We start from the raw sequence: 17,513 nt of genomic DNA on the forward strand, positions 1-17,513 counted from the left end.
TCGAAGGCACCAGAATCCCGGTCCGAAAAGTCTGTCGGCTCCGAAGAGGCCGGCAGCCCTCCACGAGCCGGGACCCCGTGCTCCAATCCAGAGGACAGAGCCGAACCCACCTGCACCGAAGCCCCAAGGGGAAGGGTCGGAACCGAAGTCTCGGTCCGACTAACCACCCCGGAGCCAGCGAGGGAGTGTCGGCTCCAAGACTCCACGGTCGGGACCGAGGAGATCAAGGCTGACGGAGCCAAGGGGGCTGGATTGAACCTCGGCTCTGAGGGCTCTACCAACATCGGTTCTGTGTGCCCCGGCTCCGAGAGTTCAATTGGCTTTGGAGGAGGAGGAGGAGAAGAAAGTAGGGCTGGAATTTCAGGCTTCGAAGCTGAGTGGCTCGAAGCAGAAAGTATTTTGGCCAAGGCCGCATTCTCTAGCAATCTCTTAACCACGCGGTCCAGGTCCACATCTGATAACCTCGAAGAATGGGTCAAGGGATGGGTCGAAGGAGCCGAAGATGGCGCCGATTGAAGAATCGGAGACTGAGGAGTCTCCAACACCGGATCCACAACTGGGCTCCGAGGTAGAGGATCGAGACACGGCTCCAAGGGCTGTGGAGCCGATGACCGAAACATTCTAGAGGACTTGGGCTCCGAGGACCCCTTGGACGACTTTGACCCCTTCGAAGCCTTGGAAGAAAGGTCGGTCTTGTCCAGCGCAGCTTGAAAATCAGGCTTCAGGAGTCCCCTATCCACCAGCTTCCTGCGCCTTTCCAGAAGAACCCTGGCGCTAAAGGAGTGGCAGACAAAGCACACTTCCTATAAATTAACAGATCCCAAACAGTGCACACAGGTGGAGTGGTAGTCCATCACAGACATTTTTTGACCACACTCACATCTTTTGAAGCCAGACTTTTGCTTCTCAGACATTTTTTTGAAGAAGAGAGGAAGAGTATATAACTATATATATCTGTAATAGTTCAGACCCCTGAACTCAAAAAACTTTAAGTATTAACACAACAGTTATTAAACTATGTTTTAGAAGTCTAACTCTCTACAAAATAGCTACATTTTAACTAATCTAACTAATTTTAAGTAGTTTTAACTAACTCCAAATACCACTAATAAAAGCACACACAAAGGAGCTGACAGAGCCCTGTCACGCCCAAAGCTACGAAAGGCCTAGACAAACAGCCGAAGAAAACACTCCAAAGTATTCTAACTACACGCTAAGTCTAACTAAACTCTATTTCTTTTTTAAAATACTATAACACTAACTAACACTTCTAATAGAAAACAATGTTTAAATATGTCTAAATATTGAAAAAATAACACTGGCCCGAGCTTGCTCCGACGAGTCTTGCAGATCCGTTGCAGCGGCAAACTAGATCTGGGGTTTACAGTAGAGCATCATGGGATATATACTGGGTCTCGAGCTTCTCTGAGAGTTTGAGCTTGAAAAGCAGCCGACTCGGAGCAGAGGGATCGGCTCCGAACCCACGTTTAAGAACAAAACGGCGAGATAGAACAACTTCACATCAGATCTTTTCTTTAAAGGTCAGCAACTTTTTTGTTACATCTACTAAGGGAAGACGGGGCAAAACTGCATCCAGATAGTGCCTTTTCATAGGCTCATAGCTGCATATCATGCTAATGCCCACTAGGGCCATTATAGGTTCATAGGTGTATACCAGGTTAATGACCACTAGGGCCCTTATAGGTTCATAGGTGTATACTAGACTAATGACCACTAGGGCCCTTATAGGTGTATACTAGGCTAATGACCACTAGGGCCCTTATAGGTTCATAGGGGTATACTAGGCTAATGACCACTAGGGTCCTTATAGGTTTATAGGTGTATACCAGGAAAATGACCACTAGGGCCCTTACAGGTTTACAGGTGTATACTAGGCTAATGACCACTAGGGCTCTTATAGGTTCATAGGGGTATACTAGGCTAATGACCACTAGGGCCCTTATAGGTTTATAGGTGTATACCAGGCTAATGACCACAAAGGCCCTTATAAGCCTAGCTGTGCAGCCCAAATGTGACACACAAATTTGACTTAAGAGTCTACAAGGGATGATTTACGACCTGCCTCTGTCCAGACACATAGAAGCTAGACCAAGAGTGAATTTCTGATTACCGGTCCATGTGGCCAAGTTGTGCTGAAACGGGTATAAGGAGGAACTCTACTTCACATGAATGGTTAGTCTGTTCCAGAGAATGGGAATTCTCTGACAAACACATCTGTCTCACCTTGTCTAATTTATGTCTCAAGCAAAATGTAGGATCTTAATCTAGTAGTTCTAATGCTGTTTGTTGTGGATATGCAGAATGTTCTTCAAAAAGTACAGTTGTGTACACTTACCATAAATGTAGATGTTCAAGTGTATTCACTGTTTCAGTCATTACATTTGGGTAATCTGCTGGCAGGCTGCCCTCAGTCGGCCTGAATAACAAAGTCTTGGGTCCTGCGTCGGTTGCTGTCTCCTCTTCCATGACGTCAGGTCGTCAGGGGTATAAAATATGCAGCCAATGCCATTTTCATCAGGTTTTCTTGCCCCAGATGTCAGGTGCCCCCCAAATGGGGAGCAAAAATAAATATAAATAAAATGTAAATATATAATTAGAAGTTATGTACTCACCATAACGTTCCATCTGAGTAGGTGACTTCATTCGGATGCAACCTGTGGGTATCGGATCCGACCTCGGATCAGAGCCGGCAATTCAAAAGCTTAGGCTCCGAGCTTCTAGCTCCTCCCTCTTACCCATAACCCCTTGCCAAGCCCTGACTGACCTCAGATTGAGTTTGCCTCAAAATACTGACCACAGTACACGAAAAACAGCATAAACACTCGCTCTATAAAGGTCAGGGGGATGGAGGGGGGGATGGTTGCATCCGAATGAAGTCACCTACTCAGATGGAACGTTATGGTGAGTACATAACTTCTAAATCTGAAGTAGGCAGACTTCATTCGTCTGCAACCTGTGGGACAGAGTCCCCAGCTACCTGAATCTTGGGCGTCATGGAAGGATGTTTCGAGCACCGCTGAGCCAAAGGATGCTCTTCCTCTAGAAACAACATCCACCTTATAATGAGAAATAAAAGTATGAGGCGAGGCCCAAGTAGCTGCCACAGATATCATCCAATGATACACGGGACTTAAAGGCGGCTGACGTGGAAACTGCCCTAGTAGAATGAGCCGTAACCCTCTGAGGAGCAGGTCTACCTGAAGTGTCATATGCCTGCAGAATACAATTAGCAATCCACTTAGATAGTGTGACTTTAGATACTGCTTTACCCAGAGCAAATTTAGCAAAGGAGACGAACAGCTGATCTGATTTCCTGTGACCAGCTGTTCTGTGAATATAAAAACGTAATTGTCTATGAACATCCAAGGAATGCAATTTGTATTCTCCTTTGTTTGAGTACTTGGGAAAAAACACAGGTAAATTGATTGATTGGTTAATATTAGATTCAGAAGAGACCTTCGGAAGAAAAGATGGATTGCTCCTGAGGCACACCCTATCAGGAAAGAAAGAAAGGTAAGGCGGCTTGACGCATAGAGCCTGAAGCTCAGACACTCTTCTGGCTGAAGTGATAGCTACCAGGAAGGCAGTCTTCCAGGAAAGGTACTTTAGATCTGTAGAAGCTGCAGGCTCGAAGGGAGGAGCAGTAAGGGCCTGCAGGACTAAAGACAAGTCCCAAGGTGGTACAACCTCCTTGACTGGAGGCCTCAACAAAAAAATCCCTTTGAGAAATGTTTTGCATAATTTCGCCGTCATGAGGGGAGCTGTCTCATGACCAATGTGATAATGCAAGATAGCTGCCAATTGTACCTTAATCGTGGAAGAACTTGCCCCTTGATGAAAGAGGTCTGTTAAAAAATCCAGCACCGCTGACATAGGTGCCGAGAAAGGATCCAAAGTTCTCTGTACCGCCCAAATAGAGAATCTCTTCCATTTACTCCAATAAACCTGTCTGGTGGAAGGTTTATGAGCTGCCACTAAGATGGCCTTGACCGGTGATGAGATACCGGGAGTCCTAATCAAGGATGGAACTGGAGCAGCCAAGCTGTCAACTTCAGGGTGCAGATTGGGAACCGAAATTCCCAGAGGGTGGGAGATGAGATCCGAATTGGATCCAGAATCCAGGGTGGATTGATTTTGTGAGACCATACAAGGGGAACCAGGGTTGACGAGGCCAGAACGGGCAATGAGAATCATTCTGCTCCCCAAACTGTTGGCTTTCTGCAGAAGCCTCTGCATCAGAGGAAGTGGAGGGTAGGCATAAAGGAGACCGGGAGGCCAAGCATGCACCAGAGCATCTCTCGGGAATTCCCTGGTGGGGAAGCAGAGCGAAGAAATTGTCGCATTTGGCGTTTGAGGAGAGGCAAAAAGATCGCAACAGGGTTGCCCCAGACGGCAAAAATCTTCTTCGCTACTTGAGGATTGAGAGACCACTCGTGTGGAGAAAGAATGGTGCGACTGAGCTTGTCCGCAAGGATGTTGGACTTTCCCGGAATGTGCGTTGCTACCAGAAAGCGTTTGGTGGAAATTGCCTATTCCCAGACTCTCATGGCCTCTCGACAAAGGGGGTAAGACCTGGTTCCTCCCTGTTTGTTGATATACCAGACTACAGACATGTTGTCTGTCTGAATCGCAATAGTCCCTGAAGGAAGAACGTGGTGAAGTGCTTGCAACGCTAGGAGCACCGCCCTCATTTCCAGGACATTTATATGCAATGACGTCTCTGTGGGATTCCACGTGCCTTGGACAATCTTTCCCGCAGAATGCCCCCCCCCCCACCCGTGGCAAGAAGCGTCCGAGGTCACTGTTGCTCGGGGAAATGCAGCACAAAAAGGTCTCCCTACCAGGGGCTCCAGAGAAAGAAGCCACCAAAGAAGGGAGTCCCTGCACGCCTTGCTGACCGCAATCGGAGCGTTGAGAGAGGAACAAAGAGGGGACCACTGAACCTGAAGGGTCCATTGAAGAACCCGCATGCGTAAGCGAGCATGAATGAGAAGCGGAATAGCTGCCGCCATAGAACCTAGGGCCCTCAGGACCGAAGCTGCAGTTGGAGATGGTTGCAGGATCGCTGTCACATGACACTTCAGGCTGGCAATACGGTCTGGGGTGAGGAAGGCTCGCATTGATCTGGTGTTTAGTCTTCCTCCTATGAAATCTATAACTTGTGTGGGGTGCAGTAAAGATTTCTCCCAGTTGATCGTGATGCCCAGCCTTGGGGCTAGTTGAAGAAAGTAATCCCTGGCTGAGCACAGAAGATGCCTTGATGATGCCGTCAGGAGCCAGTCGTCCAGGTACGGAAAGACCTGTAATCCCTGGAGCCTCAGGTGGGCCGCTACCACCGCTAGCACCTTGGTGAACACCCTGGGGCTGAGGTGAGACCAAAGGGAGGACCCTGAACTGATAATGACTGGCTCCCAGCCGAAGCGAAGAAACCTCCTGGATCGTCTGACCATGCGAATGTGGTAGTACGCGTCCTTGAGGTCGATGGAGCACATCCAGTCGTTCTCCCTCAAGAGGGAAGTATAGATTGAGGGTGACCATCCGAACTTTGCTTGGTTACTGACAGGTTCAGCTGGGAAAGGTCTAAGATTGGTCTTAGGTCCCCGTTTTCTTTGGCACCAAAAGAACCTGGAGTAAAACCCTAATCCGGTTTGATCTAGGGGACGCTGGATAGCTCTTTTTCCTAGCAGCTGTTCGATTGACAGCTGCCGCCTCCCTTTGGTCGGGTGGAACATCTGGGAGGCTGCGAGATTTGGGAACCTTGAATAGGGGAATTGAATAACCTCTGGATATCACACGAAGCACCCAACGGTCTGTTGTGATGGACTCCCAAGAAGTCAGGTGCCTCGAAAAACGCCCCCCGACTGCCTCCAGAGACGGACAGCCGGGCAACCCTTCAGGGCTGCTGCGTGGGTCTATCAGAGAAAGGTTCTCCGGACCCAAAGTTGCCAGGAGCCCCCCTGCCTCTAGGACGGCGACCTCCCCGTCCTCCTCTGCCACGGAAGGACTGGTTATCCGGAGCAGGTTGGGACTGCTGCGATTCGGAACCACATCTTCTTCTGTCCCTTTTGGTTCTTAGAGAAGGACCTCTGGGGAGCTGAGAAGCGGACTCCGACGGCAGACAGCGTCTTCCCGTCCTTTTCGCTCTGGACTAATGTTTCGCGAACAGTCTTGCCAAACAAGGCAGAACCATCGAAGGGGCATTCGCGAAGGTCGCCTTGAAGGGCTCTGCAAAATCACAGTGGCGGAGCCAGGCCTGTTGCCTCATGACTAGGCCTGCTCCGCTGGCTCTAGCGGCTCCCTCAGTAGCGTGAGAAAGCAGGCGCATAGATGTATTGGAAACTGATCTGAGAGTGCCCATTCGGGTGGAGTATACCCGTTTATCCTCCCGCGACATGGACTCGGGAGATGCAGCGTATTCTTTAATCAGATCCCGCTGCATCCTAATGACATGTGCCATGTAGTTCAGCTCTCAAAGAGAAGGTTGCTGAACTGAAAACTCGCTTCCCAATGCGATCCATCGAGCGGGACTCCTTGCCCGGAGGATGCATGGAGGGACTCTCCTGGGCCAATTCCTCTTCGTGGCTGCAGCCATCATCATGGCATCTACTGGGGGCCCTTGCTCCAGTGAGTGCGGTCCGCCCGGAGGAAAGGATGCGGTCAGGACGCTTGGGGACAGGCTCAGTGGTGTCCGGATCCTTCCACGCTCTGATGGATATAAGATCCACCAGAGGGTCAGCAGGAGGGACACCCAAGAGGTAGAAGGGCCCGCCTCGAATGCCTCCAAGAACACAGACTCGTCCGAGGAAGCCTTGGGGCAGACCACCCCCCCCTGATCCTTAACATCTCCATAATGTCTCCAAATGAGACGTCCTCAGGGGGTGACCTTGGGGAGCCTTCCCTTCATCCAAATCTGTGTCTTGTAACGGACTCGGGGAGTCCATGTGCCTCCTTTGCACTTGCGCTTCGAGGTACTTCATCGGGGGCTGTCCGAGGAGTACTCTTCAGCAGTTGGATGTTCCAAGGGAACCACTTGGGACATCGAGGCGGGCTGTCCCTGGGACCGGCTGGTGGGGCCTGGCCCAACTGCAAGGGAGTGCGGGATGGAGCCGTGGCAGGGACCGGGGTCCGGACGTCCTCAACAGTGCCCTTTCCACTCGTCGGGCCGAGGGGGAACCAGCTTCTCTAAACCCCGAGCCGACCCCCACTCGGATCCGACTCACGGATCGGAGTCGGAGCCAAAACCGCCGGATCCGAGACCGTGTGCTCCGACCTGGGCGGAGCCGAAGACACACCAGCTCCCTCGGATCCGAGGCTCGGTCCTCGGCTCCGAGGTCGGGTCCGGTACCAAGCACTCAAGGGATGGGACGGATCCGAGGTGCGCCGACCTATCGGATCCGACCCACCCCGGATCCAAGTCTGCCCGGCGCCGACAGCTCCGAACCCGTGGTATGGGTCGGAGAAGGAGCCAAAGGCGAAAAAGGGTCAGCCCCTCCCGGATGGGGGCTAGGAGCACTCCCATTTGCATTTGGGCCTGGATGAATTTCCTCATCATCCGGTCCATATCAGCTTCACTCATGGAAAAAGTTGACCTGGTGGAGGCCACCGGGCGGACCTAGAGAGCCTCGGAGACCTCCTAGAAGGGCTAGCCTCCTCCTCCTCGGGTCCAGGAGAGAACCGATGGGGAGTGGAGCCGAGGAGGAGGAAAGCTAGAAGGCACAGGGGAGGCCCGCTTAGATGGAGGAGCCGAACTGGAAGTTTCGGCTCTCCGTTTGTGGTGCCTCTCCTGTGCCTCTTCTTCTTCTCTCTCCCTAGAGGACTCTTTCCTCCGGCAACTTAGAGGGAGGTTGAGTCCCAGCCGGAGGGAGAGCCCACAGCAACAGGTTGCTGAGTAGAAGGGCAGAAGCCGAAGCGGTATCTGGAGGTAAAAGACCCGCCAGCACCAGCTTCGACCTCCGCTCCCTCAAAGCCCGGGGGTTGAACCCTGCACAAATGGTACAACCAGATGACAGGTGTTCAACCCCAAGATGCATCGAGTGTGGCCATCCGCTGGGGACAGCTTATGGCTACACTCGGTACATTTAGAGAAAACAGCCTTATGGGCTTCAGACATTCTAAACCCTGAAGGCCTAACACAACACACACACACACCAAACTACGCAAAACCCGTGAAATATTAACTAAAAAGAGAGAGGAAAGCCTAACACAATCAACACTAATAATATAAGTAACAAAAATAGAGAATTTTTCAACTTTTTTTGTCAGACAACTTATCTGTCACCAAAAAAAATGCCAGGAGCTCAAGAATCCGTAGCTACTTGAAAAGCGGCAAACGAAATCTGAGGTCAGTCAGGGCTTGGCAAGGGGTTATGGGTAAGAGGGAGGAGCTAGGAGCTCGGAGCCTAAGCTTTTGAATTGCCGGCTCGGATCCGAGGTCGGATCCGATACCCACAGGTTGCAGACGAATGAAGTCTGCCTACTTCAGATACACATTTTTAGAAACATAAACTTTACCTTCAACTAAAATCAAATACACCACAAAGGCTTTTGAGTACAGTGAAGGAAAGAAATGTTATAGAATGGGGGATGGCGGGTGGGTAACCCGGACTGCAACACTCGAACATCTACATTTATGGTAAGTGTACACAACTGTACTATGTTCTTCGTGTTTCACTGTTGCAGACATTACATTTGGGAAGAACCCCAAAGCTATGGATGGGAGAATGGAACTAAACAGTAGTAGGAGCAGCTATAAGGCCCTGCAGGACTGCAGTGGCAAAGCCTGCCCTGGATTTAGAGAAGAGAGGTAAATGATAATGCTTTGTGAAGGTATGAACAGAGCTCCAAGTAGCAGCTTCTAGAATGTCTTTGGTCGGGACCCCTCTGAGAAAAGCTGCTGAATTAGAGGCACCCCTGGTGGAATGTGATCTGATCCCCTTGGGCACCAGTTTACCATGGTGCAAATAGCAGAAACGAATGCAGTGGCTTATTCATTTAGAAATAATCTGCTCTGACATAGCCTTCCCCTCTGATCCTGCAGCAAATGCTACCAGTAGTTGCTCAGACTTTCTTAGAGATTTGGTCCTGTTTAAGTAGAATCTTAGATGTCTGTGTACATCCAATGAATGCAGAATCCGCTCCCCCTTGTTCGGCAGATTTGAGTAAAATGTTGGCAGGTGAATGGTCTGGTTAAGAGCTACACTGGATACCACCTTAGGCATAAAAGAAGGATTGGTCCTGAGGGCCACCCTGTCCGGGTAAAAAATAATGAAAGGCTCCACTGCCATGAGAGCCTGTAGTTCTGAAACCCTTCATGCTGAAGTGATTGCCAAAAGAAAAGCTGTCTTCCAAGACAGAAATTTTATATCCGCAGTAGCTGCTGGTTCAAAAGGAGGCAGGGTGAGTTTTTCCAGCACAAAATTGAGATCCCATGCAGGAGTTGGTGCTCTCCTAGGAGGCCTTAAATTTTTGGCCCCTCTGAGATACTGTTTAAGCAGTGGATGAGAAAAGAGGGGAGGCTCTGTGTTGTAATGAGCCGAGATGGCAGAGGGGCATGGATTTTTATTGAAGAAAAAGATAGGCCCTTTTCAAGCATCTCAGTTAAGTATTGTAAAATCTGAGGAATATTGGGCTTTGCTGTGTCTATTCCTTGTGCTTGGTTCCAAGCACAGCATTTCTTCTATTTATCAGCATAAGATTTTCTAGTACTAGTCCTTCTGGCTTCCAAAATGACATCCATCCCAGGCTTACTGAGAGATGTGGGTTAAATAATTAGTTGATTAGCCATGCTGCAAGATTCAGAGTTTGGAGCTGAGTGTGCAGAATTTGATAGTTCTGCTGAGACAATAGATGAGGTGTCTGAGGCAAGTACCACGGAGGAAGGTGTGACATAATCCTTAGAAGCAGGTACCAGTGCTGGCGAGGCCAGTCCGGAGCAATTAGAATCATTTTTGTTTTTTTCCTGTCTGACATTTAGTAAGACATTGGAGAGTAGAGGCAGAGGGGGAAAAGGCATAGACTGATAGTTTTTTTTCCAGTTGAAGGATAGAGCATCCACTTTCCATGCTTCTTTGTGATGAGTTCTTGTGCACTTGTGCAGAATTTGTCCAACTGATAGTTTTGGGGAGAGGCAAATAGATCTATGTCTGGGCTCCCCCATTTCTGTGTTAACATGCTGAAGATTTGTGGATCCAGTTTCCATTTGTGCGGGTCAATAAGATTTCTGCTTTGGTCATCTGCCAGAGTATTTTGTTTTCCTGGCAGGGATTGAGCTTGAAGATGTATATGGTAAGTCAAAGCTGTGTTCCACAAGGACATGGCTAGTCTACCCGCCATGCTTGTTTATGTACCACATAATCGGGGTGTTGTCCGTCTTTATCAGTAGTTGTCCTGAATGAAGTAAGTCCTTGAAGGATGTCAGAGCATTCTGAACAGCTAGCATCTCTTTCTGGTTGATATGTAGATGCATTTGGTTTGGGCTCCATTTGCCCTGAATGCATCTCCCTGCCATGTGGGCCCCTCAAGCATAGTCTGATGCGTCTGTAGTTAGGGTTTGGGTGGCAGGGGGTAGAGTGAATGACAGTCCCTTGTTTTGGTGACATGTCTCTGCCCACCAAAGAAACTCCTGTTGTAGGCAGGGAATGAGAGGAATCACTGATTCCAGGCTGTGACAATGTGGACTCCATAAACTTTTTAGGTACCACTGAAGTTTCCTCATATGCAGTCTCGCATATGGAATTAGTAGAATGCAGGATGCCATGAACCCCAAAGCCTGCAGAATTTGTCTTGCAGATAACTGGGTTTTTGTTGCCATTTGTTTGAAGTATGTTGTCAATTGCCTTTGTTTGTCTGGCGTGAGGTAAGCCATCTGGGCAGTTGCATTCAAGCTTGCACCCAGGAATGTAATTATTTGAGAGGGTACCAGTTCTGATCTCTTTTCGTTTATGGTGTACCCTTGTCATGCTAGAAGACTTTTTACAAATGCCAGATGTTGAAAAAGAGTGTCCTTGTCTTCTGCTTGAATGAGACAATTGTCCAGATAAGGATAAATTTGAATGTTTATTTGTCTGCAGAATGCAATTACTGGTGCCAGGCACTTTGTAAAGACCTTGGGTGTAGTAGATAAGCCAAAGGGCAGTGCAGAGAACTGGTAATGCAAAAAAACAGCTTTAAAGCAGAGGTATCTTCTGCATGATTCCCCTTATTGGGATATGCAAGTATGCCTCTTTTTAAGTCCAGAGTTACTAACCAAGCATGCTTGCCTGGCATAGGCAGTAGCTGTTGTAAAGTCAGCATTTTGAATTTTGGAATTTTCAGGAACGTGTTCAGAATCGATAAGTCCAGTATTGGACGCCATGAATTGTCCTTTCTGGATACCAGGAAAAGTCTTGAATAAAATCCTTGTCTTTTTTCCTTTTCTGGCACCGGCCGAATAGCCCCCCATATCCATGAGGGATGTGACTTGTTTCTGGGCCTCTGCCCACTGGTTTTGTGGCAGATCCGGCCATCCGTTTGGAATTGGCAAAGTATGGAAATGAAACCCGTACCCCTGGGATACTATGTTTAATACACACTTGTCCTGGGTAATTAACTGCCAATTTTGAGCATGAAGTGCTAATTTTCCCCCAAGGGGGCTGCCAAAAGATAAGTGCTTGAAGATGGCAGAGAAAAGTCATTAAGACTGCTTACGGTAGGGTTGTGCTTTGTTTCCTCCAGATTTGGAGGTGGAGGCACCCCATTGCTTTGACCTGTAAGAACACTGTGATTGGTATCTGGAGCCTTTTGGGCACCTGGGTTTGCCCTGACTGGCTCTGTTGGACACAGGAAAGGACCAATTTTTAGTAGGCCAGTGCCTACTAAACCTGGGTGGCTGCACTTGCAAGAAATCTTTTACAGTTTGCATAGATTTAGCTTTGTGTTCCATTTTCTTTAAAACCTCTTCTGCCTTATTACCAAACAAAGTATCATGCTGCAAAGGGGCATCCAACAATTTATCTTTAGCATGTTCAGGCAGATTTTGCTCCTTGAGCCAGGCATGCCTTCTAATCACAGATCCAGTAACGGCGGCCCTACAAGATGCCTCAAAAGAATCAAAACCACATTGCAAAGTATGCTTTCCAACCTGTTCTGCTGAATTCATTAAATCATGTAACTCTTTATTTTCCACACAATCAGAAATCAACATAATTTTCTGTTTCCGCAAGCCCATAACATGTTGTTGATATTTAAGCATATGAAACTGGCAGTTTAAAGCCCTGATAGCCAAGGTTGCAGACGTATAAACCTTCTTACTCCATCTATCCAGCGCCCTGGAATCTCTATCAGAAGGGGTAGGATTTTTGGCAGTAGAAGCCTTAAAACCCTTGAGACCCTGAGAAATAGTCTCAGGATCAGCAGCTGGATTTTTGAAAAGAAATTTGTGGGAGTCAAGAACCCTGTAATATCTGTCTGGCTTACTAGAGCCGGAGGCAGTGAATCAGGAGCCATGCTTGATTCCGAGAACACATCATCAACAATGTCTAATACAAGAGGTATAGCCAAGCACCTATGCTGAGGAAGAAGAAAATCCCTAAGCCTCTTTTTTGATTCAGAGAAGTCCTGACTCTCCCAGTGAAAATGTTCCCTTAAAGTATGCAAAGTCTCTCCAAAAAAGTAATCCTCAGGAGGAGATGCAGATGGGATGGATTCCTCTGCATCAGAATCCTCATAAGGTGGAACAGAAAATTCCTGATCAGAAGAGGAATCAGAAGAAATGGAAACCTGATATGCAATTCATAATCAGTGCCTTGCCTAAGCCTCTTAGTGTGTATGGGGGGGGGGGGGGTTGGGAACCCCTGATCAAGGTAATGAAATCCTCAGCCATTTTGATCAATTGTTTTTTAGGCATAGGGGCCTGAGCACGTGGCTCATGCATTTTTGACCTTGGTTTTGTTGCTGGCGTCGGTTTAATGTAAAAATGTTGAGGCCTGAAAACACCCTCAGAAGCTGGTGCCTGCTCAGCGGCTCCAGACCCATCCAAGGGAGAGACATCCGCGGGTTCAATACTTTGCGAATTTTGCGGCATACCGGACTCCGAATGGGTTTCGGTAGAGGCCTGAGACTCAAATGTAGCGGGTATCAGGGGCTGCGAAAGCAACTCACTGAGTACCGGCGAACCGGCGACTGGCTTAGGAGAAGCTTCGTCGTCGGTTTTGGACCTTGACGGTCTGTCTCTGTCCTTTTCTTTGCATTTTTTGTGAACTCCGGTAGTCGGATTGCTATCAAACGACATTTCAGGATAGTTAAACCTGTTTCCAAAATATTCTGAAGCAAAGATATACCGACGCTTAATAGTGCGTTGGTTAAATCTAGCACAAAACCGACAGCTACTCACGTTATGATCAGGGCCTAGGCAAGGAATACAGTAAAAATGGAAATCCTTATGAGGTATTTGCTTCCGACAGGTAATGCAATTATTAACTTTTACTGACATCGGTATGGAGCAAGAAAAAGTTTCCCCAACGGGGTACTTGGCTTTAGTGAAGACTTTGGTTCTGAAACTCGAATTTGAAAATTTCAGGAGTCGGCCGACTGGCACTTGTGAACTGCTTCTGCTTCGGGCACTGCGCAGCAAGAAAGACTAAAGAAAATGGCGTTGGCTGCCTGTTTTATACCCCTGACGACATGGAAGAGGAGACAGCAACCGACGCAGGACCCAAGTCTTTGGAATTCAGGCCGACTGAGGGCAACCTGCCAGCAGATTACCCAAATGTAATGACTGCAACAGTGAAACACGAAGAACATCAGAGATATCTGATTCCTGATCAGAAGAATCAGAAGGAAAATCAGTTCTAGGTCACTTTGAGGGGGAAGGCTTGCTTCCTCTAATTAAGGTAATAAGGTCTTCAACCATTTTAATTATTTGTTTTTGAGGCTCCAGAGAGCACCTCTGCAATACCAGGCTATAACTCTTACCACACGTTTCGACCACCAAACCAGGAACTTAACACTAAAGGTGGAGGAATGTTCATATTCACCAAGGACATTCACACCACCAGGCTAACTGCCCAACACAATGCGTCTGAAATTCTCCAGGTGCAACTAACACTAGGTAAGACTGCAATCCAAATTGTAGCTTGCTACAGATCCCCTACCATGCCCCAAGATTCTCACTACACCTTTCTAAACATACTGGAAAATATTAAGATACAACCAAACACCCTAATACTGGGTGATATCAACTACCTTGCCATTAACTGGGAAAACTACTCGTGTACCAACACCTTTGCTCAACGGTTATTGGAATTCATAAATTCCAACGCCCTGGATCAACTAATCCATAGTCCCACCAGGGGCTCCAATATCCTATACCTGGTAATTACCAACATGGGAAATCGATGCTCCACACCTATGGTCACCCCCTCATTGGTCAGGTCAGACCATAAGCTAATCACCCTAAACATCCACATCCCACCCCCACTCCCCAGTAAGGAAACCTCCATAAAAAACTTCTCCAAAGCCAACTTCAAGCTACTCAAGTCAGAAGTGACAAACTACATGACACCCATGCAAACGGGAACTGAAAGTTCGACTGTTGAGTCCTACACTAAGGCACTGTACGAGCACATCCACTCATGCATGAATTGTGCCATCCCAACTAGAACCAAGATGCTCTCCTCCAAAAAAAGGACGCCAATCTGGTGGTCCCCTGCCATAAACAAACTTTACAACAAAAGGAAGAAACTGTTGCAGAAAAGAGGAAAATCCCACGATGCAAAAAATTCCCTTATCAGCCTCAGAAAGAAGCTGAGATCCCTCGTAAAATCTCCATAGCTAGTTACGAAAATAAAATTGCCAAAGATTCCAAAGACAACCACAAGGCATTCTACAGTTATGTCAAGAATCTACATGGCAATGCTCAGATCTGCTTTGAGCTACAACAGAATGGCATTAAATATACTGATCCCAATGATATTGCCAATATCCTGGCATATCGATTCAGTGCTAAGTTCACCCCCTAAACGGCCCATCTCAATATTGGAAGATTGCCAAATTCCGGTAATAAGGGCCACACAGGTACGCACTCTCCAAAGCTAAGAATACAGCATCCCTGGGAGCAGATGACATCCCAGGCTATGTACTACATAAACTACAAAATGAACTGGCACCTCACGTACGTGTCATGTTTAATCATACCCTTACCTCAGGCTTCATACCCACTGAGTGGCGCACAGCTACAGTTATCCCACTCCACAAAGGGGGATCCACCTTGGACCCCAGGAACTACCGCCCCATCAGTCTGATGAGCCTGATCTACAAGGCCATGGAACATATTATCATGGAACTTATAAACAAAGATACTGACAACCTTCAATCTCTAGACCCCACCCAATTTGGGTTCGTGAAGGGCCGATCTTGTCTCCTGAACCTGACTGACTTCTTTGAATCAGTCTCCAAAGCTGTGGATGAGGGTAAGGCAGTCCATAAAGCCAATCTGGACCTCACCAAGGCCTTTGACACCGTCCCCACTCTGGAATCATAGATAAACTTACTAAGCCAGGCATTAATCCCTACGTCACTTGATGGGTTGCCAACTGGCTTACTGACAGAACCCACACTGTAAAAGTAGCTGACTCCAAATCCAGCTCCAGACAAGTGGAGTACTTCAGGGTTCAGTCCTGGGACCGCTCTTGTTTGGCATCTACTTCTCTGAAGTACAGGCCAACACTAAGGGACTCTGGCTAACAAAGTTCGCAGATGACTGCAAACTGGGAGCCATTATTGAATCCCCAGATGATGTGGATACTCTAAAAAGGGCCTTACAGAAACAGATGTTTGGTGCCAGAGCCATGGGCTCAAGCTCAATGCCAAGAAATGTATAGTTATTCCCTTTGGGAAAAAAACATGTACCCATGAATTACCACATAGGTGGCAGTACAATAAACACCGAATTTGTGATGAGAGACTCGTCTACTCAGTGGTGATCTCTGCTGACATACAAGGCCATATCAAACCCAGAGCTGTTGGACATGTTACACTTAAAGAAATCCCAATCCCTCAGAGCCACATGCTCCAGGGATCTAAACCTTGTCATCACAATAAACAAAACATGCTGGAGGGATAGGTTCCTGACCCAGAGACTTCCCAGACTCTGGGATAGACTGCCCATACATGTCAAGCAGAGCACCTCATTGGCCCTCTTCAAAAGGAACCTTGATGATTGGATGGGAGAAAGGAAATTCACCCCGGGGATCATGTTAGTCGCCCTGCTAGACAGGGGTCCAGGAAAGTAAATAGTGTGGGAAGAAATAGCCAGGGAAGGCCCTAGGGCAAATAGTCTAGTACCAACCTATGAACCAATGAACCTGCATGAAACCGAATACAGTGTGACAGCCCTTCATCTATCAGCATGTTAAGGCACAGATCGTAATGAAGGACGCTGTATGAGACAGAATAAAGTGTGACAGCCCTTCATCTATCAGCATGAACTAATGTGTTTATAACCAGTCATTTTCTTGGTCAGAAATTTCTGTGGTCTTAGCAGGATGACATACTGAAGGGGACACAGTATTCTATGACAGATGTAATGACAGAGCTACAGAAAGATATTATCACTTCCTTACCTGTAGAAAACATGCCTTTGGAAATTAACTCTGCTAAGTCAAAGGATTTTCTAACTACAACTGAAGGTACCCAGATACTTAATTATTTTAAGGGGGGTGTTTTTGATATGGCATGAGGTGGAAAATTCTTGCTTACCGAATAAAACCACACTATATTTCTGTGCAGTAACCTTAATCCCATTTTAGTACACGGTGCAAACAGCTGCTTATCTCTTCAGCCTAACAGCGTACCCCATTGTTTTATCTACACACTTACAACCACAAATTCTCCAATTTATTCTTCTTGGTTTTAACTTGTTTTCAAATTACATATGTAATCTTTAATTTCCTGGAGCTTTTCTCCTATGGTCTCCACAAAGACCATAGTCGTGGAACAGGACAGCAGAAATAGGATGGGAGAAAGACTGTATTAAGACGCCATAAATAAAATTAAGTGTGCATGTGGCATACACAAAAAAGTGTTAAAACATGCAGAATGTTGATTTCAAAGTGAAATAACCAGGGCAGACATGGAGATAGATAGACGTCACTTTTATCAGAACTTTCAAAGACAATTATTCCATACAGCCATCAAATACATACATCATAACCGACACAGTTGCAACTCTTACTTGGCTGAAAAATACTCCAATTTCTTTTTTGCACTATTTTATGTATGACTCTGCTTGGCAATATCTTAAACACATGCTTGTCACACCATAAACCAAAATGGCTACTTACCAAGGGCAGTACCGTAGCCAGCTGTAGCCAATGATCCAGTGTTACAATGAGTTAGGATTGTAGCCTTCTCTTTGTTGATCCTTGAAAGGATGTGTCTGGCTCCACAGTCCCCGATGTTCTTATTATCTGCAATGTCCTTCTCCAACATGGACACTATGTGTGTGATAACACTGT

At 47.3% G+C, this 17,513-nt stretch overlaps 1 protein-coding gene across 2 annotated transcripts in view; it reads right to left on the reverse strand.

Annotated features, from left to right (window-relative positions):
- Positions 1–17,513, reverse strand: part of MRI1 (methylthioribose-1-phosphate isomerase 1) — a 312,149-nt gene that overhangs the window by 258,805 nt on the left and 35,831 nt on the right. For both annotated transcript variants that reach the window (XM_044063210.1, XM_044063209.1), the window contains exon 3: positions 17,340–17,509. In XM_044063210.1, coding sequence (XP_043919145.1) covers positions 17,340–17,509 — 170 coding nt within the window. The remainder of the gene's footprint in view (positions 1–17,339; positions 17,510–17,513) is intronic.

This window comes from Protopterus annectens, chromosome 2.part1 (genome assembly GCF_019279795.1).
Source record: "Protopterus annectens isolate FY-2018-M chromosome 2.part1, PAN1.0, whole genome shotgun sequence".
Taxonomy (NCBI): Eukaryota; Metazoa; Chordata; order Ceratodontiformes; family Protopteridae; genus Protopterus; species Protopterus annectens.